This window comes from Poecilia formosa, unplaced genomic scaffold (genome assembly GCF_000485575.1).
Source record: "Poecilia formosa unplaced genomic scaffold, Poecilia_formosa-5.1.2 Scaffold17, whole genome shotgun sequence".
Classification (NCBI taxonomy): Eukaryota; Metazoa; Chordata; class Actinopteri; order Cyprinodontiformes; family Poeciliidae; genus Poecilia; species Poecilia formosa.
Window position 1 is genome coordinate 622,779 of NW_006799956.1, and position 11,012 is coordinate 633,790.

An 11,012-nucleotide genomic window follows, 5' to 3' on the forward strand; every position below is an offset into this window, starting at 1 on the left:
AATCTGTGTCCTGGTCATTTTTAGAAAAAATATTAACAATGAATAAGGACAAGAAAGAGTTTTTTGCCGTTCAAGTAAGCTTGGCAAGAGCAGGTGGACCGAGCAGCTCAAATTTAAGCCTGGCGTCCTTTCTGCTAAGTTAGTAACTTCCAACATCATGTTGGTGTCACATTTAACAGCCACTGTGTTGTGAGAAGGTAAGGTCAAAAACTGTTTTTATTTAAAAGTAGAATATATATCACCAAATGAGACTTTTTATCTATTCTGGCAAAGCGTCAATGAACTTACATCAGCCAGAAATCACCAGAGCAAGACACTAAGCTGAACTTTCTAAGATTGTCATCACTCTCTGATGGGGGACCCTGAAACAGCCTTTCATTTTATTTTCTTATGGATATTTCTAATTTTCTTCTGCTAAGAGAGGCAAATTTACTTCTCAGCATTATACTAAATGATCCATACATAACTTATGCTGCATGGTAAATCACAATAATTGTTTTGAGCCCTGACATACCAGCGCAATTATACTTGTCTCAGCACTGTTGGAAAATGTATTATTGATCAAAATGTTCGCTGGTTAAATTATTTTGGCTGCGGGAAAGGAAGAGAGGGGAGAAGTGAATGTGAGGGAAAGAAAAAGATTTTCAGCCTGTTTAGTTTGATTAGCAAATAACTGTCAAGGCGAAGCAAATTTATTTATATAGCGCCAGGCAATCTAAAGTGCTTCACAGGACATCGAAGGTTAATGTTTCTAAGATATAACTAGTTTTTGGGCAATTACAGAGGCACACTGGTATATATTTGTCATACTGTCTGCATGCCTAGTCAATGGCTCGGCATGTTGGATGCTCGCCTTAGCCACCTTAACAACACTGAATCTTATATTGCGCCCGTGATTGTCGTATGCATTACTTGTATATATGTTATCCTATAATACACTGACACAGAAAAAATGGATTTCCCCAAGTTTTAGGCAAACAAGATCTCGCTTTATGAAACTAATAAAAGAAATCTACATCAACATAAATAAAATGCGAGCTCGCCCTCTACAGCGGATCGCTTCCGGTTCCTAACAACAACTCTCTCCTGGGACCTGAAATGGTCGTCACATGCAAGATACCTTTTGGAGGAAAACCCAGCACAAATGAAACTTGCTGAGCCAACTCTAGCAGGACAACACTTCCACAGGAGCAGCTGTGGTCTTCTTCTACACTGCCATTATTCAGTCCGCCCTGTGCATATCCATCACTGTGTGATTTAATAAGAGAATAATAATAAATATGAAAATCCTTTTTGTCTACCGGACAAAGATGCATTACTTTGTTCGTCTATCATAAATCTTAACTCATGCAGGTTTAAGTTACAGACAGGAATTTTTTTTTTTTTTTTAAACTTCCAGGGTTGGGGATACCTGTGTAAAATGTGTAAAAAGCTGCTTAAGGAAACTAAAAGTGAGAATTGCTACAACTCTAATGTATCTTATTCTTGCTTCTTTTCCAATGTTGATGCCTTTAAATTCCGAACATTGTATTATCCTTCTTTTTTTTTATTTTACTTTGTTCTGATTCACTTTGGCCCTATTTTTATTTTTTTTTTAAAACAATTTCAGGTGTTTAAATCCCTGCTGAATACCGCATGGGGAGCAGGCAGAGCAGGCCGTAACATGAATAATCCATTGGCGGATGAGGTCTCAATCACCATTATACTCGGGGAGAGTAAAAGCAGGCTGAGGCAGCAATAGCCTGTCCACCTAAAAACAGAAAACACTTTGCATTTTTAAGCAGAAAAAAAAACAAAAAAACATTTATCTTTCAAAGGGTTGCACTTAAATATATTCACCATCACCGGGCATTTCCCCTGCAGATGTATGAGCTCGTTATGTGAGATAAATAGGCCACTCTTAATGCTTAATCTCATGAAGATAAGTAGAAAGAAAGTTGGCAATGCTTTTACAGCATCCAACAAATCCTGTCTTGGAGTTAAGCAAAAGCTCATTTGGAAGCCTTTTTCAGACCCTGTGTTATTTTATTAAGCGCGGACAGAAGGAGAAAAAGAGCTAACGGGCATTCACAGCAAACACACAATAAAATCATTCATTTCCTGATAAATCCACGGGACTTGCTGCAGTTTTGTTTCACACTCATTTGCCATTGACTTACAGATTCAGAGGTAAACGTATGATCACTTTTCTAAAAACATTTCAAACCTTTTCCACACTTGCTGCACACTAAGCCACTCCTCGACAAGAACACGGACACATCAAGCTGGTTCTTAGCATAGAGTCCATTTTAAATTCATCACACAGAACCGTTGCCAATTCGGGGCACGTCCATCGATGCGTCTGCGAAATGAAGAGCCACAGGCTGCCGACCCAGACACATCAGCTCCTCTTTTGGCCATCTAACAACAGTTTCTCAACTCCTCTCACATTGATTTCTCATTTTCAGCTCACTGCACCCTTCAAGGATTAAGTCTATGCTCGGTCGCAGTGTGGCATGAATGAGCAACAAGTAGGCGCAGTGTTTAGGGTGGAAAAGTCAAAATCATACAGATTGGAGTGAAAACAAGAGACCGTCAGCCTCAGGTTACTATTTTACTCATAGATTATTTGTGAAAAGTAAACACAACCAATGATCCATATTCTCCATTACTTGAGAGGTTATGTCTAAAAGCAGGAAGAACATTTATTCAATGCTACAACCCTGCAGAATTTTTATATTGTGTGAGTATTCATTGCCTTTACCCTATCTCTTATAGGAATTATCTTGGTTCTTTGTGACAACAAGATGAATAAATATTGCTTTAGTGACTTTGGTCCANATAACTTTTGGCAGCCACTGTACTCTCACATTCATACGAGACACTTTCTTGTCCTAAAAAGAACATTACAAATGCCACTGTTAAAAATCATTAAGCCTCACTGAAACTTTGATTAGTTATTAGCTTATACACACAGCATCCTATATGGTGGGTGGTCCCGCAAATCCATCATGTGTTGTCTGCTGTCAGACTCTGGGAAAAACAATTAAAGCCACCACTCACAGGTCGAGTTGCTCCAATAGTCATCGCTGCAACCTCTGTGTGAGGGCCTTGGAGAGTGACATTCATTAGGAAATGCCACTGGAGGAGGGATGCATGCACAAGAAAATGAAGTAACCCACAATATATTAGGTTGAGGACTCAAGGGACTGAACAGATGAATGAAAATGACAATGAGTAAACTATGAAGTTTGCTAGGCAAACTTTACAACAGCATACAGAAACATCATGCAGTCGTCAATAATGAAACAAACATTACATTTTGCCAAATGCCATCATGAAAATTATCAGGCAAATGCACATAAAACATGTTGATCAATGTTCCAGCTACTGCTAGTCAGAGGCGTTTCTAAACCAATGGGTTTTTATCCTTGATTTAATGGAGCTCAGTCTTTCAGCGCTTTTGTAGTTTCCTGGAAGTTTGTTCCAGATTTGCGGTGCTTGTTAACTAACTGCACATATTTTCATCAAACTGAAAATGGCACTTAAAAACTGGGAGCTCAAGGCTGAAGCAAACAATACAATCAGATTCTCGACAATCAGTTTGCAGACAATGTTTAGCTTCTGGCTGCGGTCATATGGGCGTAGAAGTACACACTCAATCAGTTTCAGTGAGTCAAATTCTCAGTTCGTTAATGCTCTTTGTCGGTAGTGTCTACACAGAGTAATCAGGAAAGTGCAGGCTGCTGAATAAAGGACAATATTACTGAGCAATAATATTTGCCTGGGCATTGATTTCAGCTTGCTTTAGGGTCTCTGTGCTCAGATGTAGCTTCCCAACGAGACGTTTTACTAGGGAAAAAAGGTCAGCTGATGTGATTGATAACCTATTTTATAAAGGGTCGTACAGACAGTATTACTGGTGCGTTTCGAATGCTCAATCTCAATAGCATTTGCTCCAAGTGGCTCATAAAAAGCCAATATAAGAGGGGAAACTGAATAATGGCATCCTTATTTGTGGTTCTTTGAATGTCATGCATCTATAAAACAGGCCTTGCACTCGTCGAGGGAGGCGAGAGCCCTCTGGGTCTTCATATAGGCTCTTGATGAGTTGTTGTTTATGGCTGCAGAATGAGAGGAAAGGAGCCACCTGCCTCCAGTGGCTCAGAGTATTGATTATTTATTGAAAGTTTAATCTCCAAAGTGTTGCACAGGGAAGTGTGTCGTTATAACGGTGACCCTTCTGTCAGGTGTGTATTTGAACTAATACATCATGGGGGCCTACACACCACCTAACTAAACCTACAACTCCCCTTATTGGACAAAAAATATTATATTTCATCAGAAACGTTAAGTTTCATTAAGGCAGACAGACAAAATATCCAATTAATTTAGCACTGAATCATATGGTTCAGTTATATATCCTGAATAATGGTAAATAGTAAACGGCCTGTACTTGGATAGCGCTTTAGTCCAGAGGACTCCAAAGCTTTTCACATTACATTCAGTCATGAAAAACTTTAAAATATCTTCAGAAACCCCATAGAACTGTTGATATATACCACCCTATGGAATCCTAAGGAATACAACTAGCTAACGTTTGTTATCTTGCTACAGCAGGCTTTCATTAGCTTGTTGTAAAAATAAGCTAACAAAAAAAACTTGCTACAACATGCTTTTCTTAGCTTGTTGTAGTTTTTTTGTGAACTTGTTAGCTTGTCTTTTACAAAGACTTGCTTTTTCTGAATTGTTTTGTAATACGTTAGCTTGCTTTGTAAAGTGTTCAGAAGTGCTTATTTGGCCTGCTTTTGAGAATATCAAGGGCAGCAGGAAAACAGAGTTCCAAGAATCTGTGTCCTGGTCATTTTTAGAAAAAATATTAACAATGAATAAGGACAAGAAAGAGTTTTTTGCCGTTCAAGTAAGCTTGGCAAGAGCAGGTGGACCGAGCAGCTCAAATTTAAGCCTGGCGTCCTTTCTGCTAAGTTAGTAACTTCCAACATCATGTTGGTGTCACATTTAACAGCCACTGTGTTGTGAGAAGGTAAGGTCAAAAACTGTTTTTATTTAAAAGTAGAATATATATCACCAAATGAGACTTTTTATCTATTCTGGCAAAGCGTCAATGAACTTACATCAGCCAGAAATCACCAGAGCAAGACACTAAGCTGAACTTTCTAAGATTGTCATCACTCTCTGATGGGGGACCCTGAAACAGCCTTTCATTTTATTTTCTTATGGATATTTCTAATTTTCTTCTGCTAAGAGAGGCAAATTTACTTCTCAGCATTATACTAAATGATCCATACATAACTTATGCTGCATGGTAAATCACAATAATTGTTTTGAGCCCTGACATACCAGCGCAATTATACTTGTCTCAGCACTGTTGGAAAATGTATTATTGATCAAAATGTTCGCTGGTTAAATTATTTTGGCTGCGGGAAAGGAAGAGAGGGGAGAAGTGAATGTGAGGGAAAGAAAAAGATTTTCAGCCTGTTTAGTTTGATTAGCAAATAACTGTCAAGGCGAAGCAAATTTATTTATATAGCGCCAGGCAATCTAAAGTGCTTCACAGGACATCGAAGGTTAATGTTTCTAAGATATAACTAGTTTTTGGGCAATTACAGAGGCACACTGGTATATATTTGTCATACTGTCTGCATGCCTAGTCAATGGCTCGGCATGCTGGATGCTCGCCTTAGCCACCTTAACAACACTGAATCTTATATTGCGCCCGTGATTGTCGTATGCATTACTTGTTTATATGTTATCCTATAATACAATGACACAGAAAAATTGGATTTCCCCAAGTTTTAGGCAAACAAGATCTCGCTTTATGAAACTAATAAAAGAAATCTACATCACCATAAATAAAATACGAGCTCGCCCTCTACAGCGGATCGCTTCCGGTTCCTAACAACAACTCTCCTGGGACCTGAAATGGTCGTCACATGCAAGATACCTTTTGGAGGAAAACCCAGCACAAATGAAACTTCCTGAGCCAACTCTAGCAGGACAACACTTCCACAGGAGCAGCTGTGGTCTTCTTCTACACTGCCATTATTCAGTCCGCCCTGTGCATATCCATCACTGTGTGATTTAATAAGAGAATAATAATAAATATGAAAATCCTTTTTGTCTACCGGACAAAGATGCATTACTTTGTTCGTCTATCATAAATCTTAACTCATGCAGGTTTAAGTTACAGACAGGAATTTTTTTTTTTTTTTTAAACTTCCAGGGTTGGGGATACCTGTGTAAAATGTGTAAAAAGCTGCTTAAGGAAACTAAAAGTGAGAATTGCTACAACTCTAATGTATCTTATTCTTGCTTCTTTTCCAATGTTGATGCCTTTAAATTCCGAACATTGTATTATCCTTCTTTTTTTTTATTTTACTTTGTTCTGATTCACTTTGGCCCTATTTTTATTTTTTTTTTAAAACAATTTCAGGTGTTTAAATCCCTGCTGAATACCGCATGGGGAGCAGGCAGAGCAGGCCGTAACATGAATAATCCATTGGCGGATGAGGTCTCAATCACCATTATACTCGGGGAGAGTAAAAGCAGGCTGAGGCAGCAATAGCCTGTCCACCTAAAAACAGAAAACACTTTGCATTTTTAAGCAGAAAAAAAAAACATTTATCTTTCAAAGGGTTGCACTTAAATATATTCACCATCACCGGGCATTTCCCCTGCAGATGTATGAGCTCGTTATGTGAGATAAATAGGCCACTCTTAATGCTTAATCTCATGAAGATAAGTAGAATGAAAGTTGGCAATGCTTTTACAGCATCCAACAAATCCTGTCCTGGAGTTAAGCAAAAGCTCATTTGGAAGCCTTTTTCAGACCCTGTGTTATTTTATTAAGCGCGGACAGAAGGAGAAAAAGAGCTAACGGGCATTCACAGCAAACACACAATAAAATCATTCATTTCCTGATAAATCCACGGGACTTGCTGCAGTTTTGTTTCACACTCATTTGCCATTGACTTACAGATTCAGAGGTAAACGTATGATCACTTTTCTAAAAACATTTCAAACCTTTTCCACACTTGCTGCACACTAAGCCACTCCTCGACAAGAACACGGACACATCAAGCTGGTTCTTAGCATAGAGTCCATTTTAAATTCATCACACAGAACCGTTGCCAATTCGGGGCACGTCCATCGATGCGTCTGCGAAATGAAGAGCCACAGGCTGCCGACCCAGACACATCAGCTCCTCTTTTGGCCATCTAACAACAGTTTCTCAACTCCTCTCACATTGATTTCTCATTTTCAGCTCACTGCACCCTTCAAGGATTAAGTCTATGCTCGGTCGCAGTGTGGCATGAATGAGCAACAAGTAGGCGCAGTGTTTAGGGTGGAAAAGTCAAAATCATACAGATTGGAGTGAAAACAAGAGACCGTCAGCCTCAGGTTACTATTTTACTCATAGATTATTTGTGAAAAGTAAACACAACCAATGATCCATATTCTCCATTACTTGAGAGGTTATGTCTAAAAGCAGGAAGAACATTTATTCAATGCTACAACCCTGCAGAATTTTTATATTGTGTGAGTATTCATTGCCTTTACCCTATCTCTTATAGGAATTATCTTGGTTCTTTGTGACAACAAGATGAATAAATATTGCTTTAGTGACTTTGGTCCAAACTGACATTATATATACATGGATAAGTTTCTGCTGAGTTGTTGGCTGCACATGCCTGATAGACATTTCCTGCTCCACCACATCCCAAGGGTGCTCGTAGATTGAGATCTGGTTAACTTTGGAGGTCACTGTAGTACGGCGAACTCATTATGCTCAAGAAGCAACAATGAGATGATAGGGTGTGTTATCCTGCTGGAAGAAACCATCAGAGGATGTGATCACAAGGGGATGGACCCGATCAGCAACATTTTCTGCCAGATACGACAGTAAGACAGATTACAAGGACGCAAAAGTGCACCAAGGAAATATTCTCCAATCATGAGACCGCCTCTAGTCCAGACGGTGTTCTGCACACCTTAGTCGTAGACGTAGCAAGAAGCCTTTGAGCTACTGGTGTCTTTCTAGGGTACTTACATCTATATAAACAGATGGTCACTGGATATATCTCCAAACTATTCCTCTGGAAACCTGAGACGATTTTGTGGGTGAACTAACACGGTCCATGTATTTTCAGGCAGTTCGTCTTTTCGTTTGAATTGGAAAATGAAAATACAAAAATAGACTAGTTTTTTCCGTTTTTCGTTGGGAAATCAGAAATAAACGAAATAACGAACTGCTTGAAAATACACGCACCGAGCTGTTATCCAATTTCCGATTTTGGTTTAATAAACTAAAAACGAGCCTATTTTAGTTTTTTCATTTCTCACAAAAAAAAAACAAAAAACAAAACGTACTGCCTGAAAATACACAGACCCAACACCAACAATCATTCCACGTTTTAAATAAATACAACACTGTTTCTTCATATCTCGCAGGCTAAACACACTGAGCTGCTGCTGTCTGATTGGCCAGGTTCATGCACCTAATAAAGTGGTGGGTGAATGTATCATCCAGTCAAACACGACTTTACAACAACACAAACAGCTGCTGCTTGTTTTGTTGTAGAGAAGTTTGACAGGAAAACCTTCTTAGTCTTCCAACCTGCAGTTCCCACAGTTTTTGACTTTCCATTTTAACATCAAGCCTATACAGTCTAGATTAAAACAACGGCAACAGAAGCATTAGAAATATATTTTTGATTTATTCTAAAAAGTCTCCTAAACATTCAATATTTGTTTTCCAGTTCTGAAGCAAACATAATCAAATACATCATTAAATTCCTCATGATGTTTGGTGCTTTGATGACAGAGCACAGTCCCTTTGAAGTTACATCAGTTACACAAACAGATTTTGTTCGGGAAGCAATAAACACAAACAAGACGTGTCCAATAAAATATGCAGTAAATGAACAAGTGCGGAGTGTTTGCAATAATACCCACAAATACTTCAGGTTGACATCGTAGATGTCCAATAAATACTGATCCGATTAATATGAAATGTTTAATCAAGAGAAGCTTTAAGTCTTTAACCAAAACCAAGAAAGGAAATACTTGTCCAGAATTATATTAAGAATCTAAAATACTAAATAAAATACTCTCTTTAGGTCAAAATTTAAGTTTTCTCATGAAACTCAAAGCAAATAAATGTCTTTACTCCTTTTCAAGCTCTCTCTGAATTTAAAAGCAAAAAAAAGAGAAAAAAAAAGTAAAAAAAAAAAATGTGATTGTCATTAAAAACAGATTGTTGTCCTTATCAGGATCAAGTCTGTAATCTCTGCCGGGCAAAGTGAAGACAGTGTATTTTCCAGGAAAGTGAGGAAGTATCTGTGTCATTATTGCGTCTTCATCAGACAGATGTGTACCAAAACTATCTATGTGTAAAAAAACAAAAAAACAAAAACAAAAAAAAAAACACAAATAAAATAAAACACATTCTGCTCATTATTTTTCCACTCATATAATCTCAACAATACAATCTCAGCATACACAATGTAAACAAATCACTGTCTGGTCTTAACTACAACATCCAGTAGGTCATCTCCACAGGAGGAACATCAGTCAACAGCATCAGGCACTGGAATGATATTAGCTTGCGATCCAATGTCTTCTGGTTGAAGCAGCCTGACGCTCTCTCTTAACCTTTTGGTAAACAGGTGGCTGGATAGGCCGCAGTAGGAATGCGTAGTTGCCTGCAACGCCGCTTCCAGTGGCTGAAGCAGGGAGCTCTCCATGTCCTCGCCAAAGGAGTACTGGGGTCAGAAGAGACATGGACGGGTTATCATTATGTTGTCAGAAATCTGACAAGGAAGATATTACTTTATTCTACGGTTCGGTTTCTGGAGGGTTTGGGTCAATTCAACAATTTGTGCTCCAACTGGTACCCACATTTTAACATTTTGTCCCAACCCACTTCCATTTGGCAAACCTTTTACTTGACAACAGCGTGTTTTTACCGATTGCAACAAACATGGTTACCATGGTTACCATTTACTTAACAACTGTGCTTGGTAGATAGATGGGATTATTTATAGAAGGCAATGGGATAGGTAATAAAGTCAGAAAAATATCATTTTCTTCCCATACTTATCAAGACTTAGAAAATAGTGCAATCAAATTCCATGCTTTTAATTACTGGATGAAGTAAGGCAGACTCTATATCAAACTAGAACAACAATGAGAAACCCCAAATGGAAAGTTTAAATGTTTTTGATTCACAAAGCAACAGTCCGATTCCTTTTCACTTTAGTCCAGGTAAAACAACTTCTGATGTTGCCTCTGGATCAAGGTTGACTTAACACAAGGGACACTACATAGCCTATGTACTGAATAGGTCATTTATTGCAGGGGTTGCCACTGTGTACTGTTCCTTCTGTTTGGTGACAGTTACATTCATTTATTGTGAATCTTCCTCCAAACTGTTGAAGGGTCTTTTTTTTTCCAGAATCTTCCCCAGTGCTGCGACAATCCTTGCTTCCTAAGCACCTTTTTTTGAGGCATTCTACTCTTAACACGCCTGGATGCAGCGCTCTATGGAGAACCAGCTTCTTTATCAACATGCTTTTGTCCCGTACCCCTCCTTTTGGAGGGTGTCATTGACTGGCTGGACAACTATCAACTCATCGGTCTACCCTACCTTTGAGTGGGCCACAACAGGGTCATAACGCCACTTCTTTAGAAACCCGCTTCCACCTCTAGCATTAGCCTGAAATCTGTTAGTCTCTCTTAATTGTTGCTCTGTTTCAATCCTCCTTGGTTGATTTGAGTCCATGGGAAGAGGAGAAAAACAGCATCATTAGCCAGTCTACATCCATTACTAGGGGAAACCTAACCTGGCCACTATGAACCCAGGCAATGTTCTTAACCATTAGGTAAATGAGCAGGCTTCCTTAAGAGGTATAGAGATACTGAGATATAGATATGTATATTATAGATAGATAGATAGATAGATAGATAGATAGATAGATAGATAGATAGATAGATAGATAGATAGATAGATA

At 38.6% G+C, this 11,012-nt stretch overlaps 1 protein-coding gene across 2 annotated transcripts in view; it reads right to left on the reverse strand.

Annotated features, from left to right (window-relative positions):
* Positions 1-8,696: 8,696 nt before the first annotated feature.
* The window catches only part of gxylt1a (glucoside xylosyltransferase 1a), a 10,977-nt gene continuing 8,661 nt past the window's right edge, over positions 8,697-11,012 (reverse strand). For both annotated transcript variants that reach the window (XM_007546679.2, XM_007546680.2), the window contains one exon: positions 8,697-9,764. In XM_007546679.2, the coding sequence (XP_007546741.1) occupies positions 9,570-9,764 (195 nt within the window). In that variant the 3' untranslated portion in view covers positions 8,697-9,569. The remainder of the gene's footprint in view (positions 9,765-11,012) is intronic.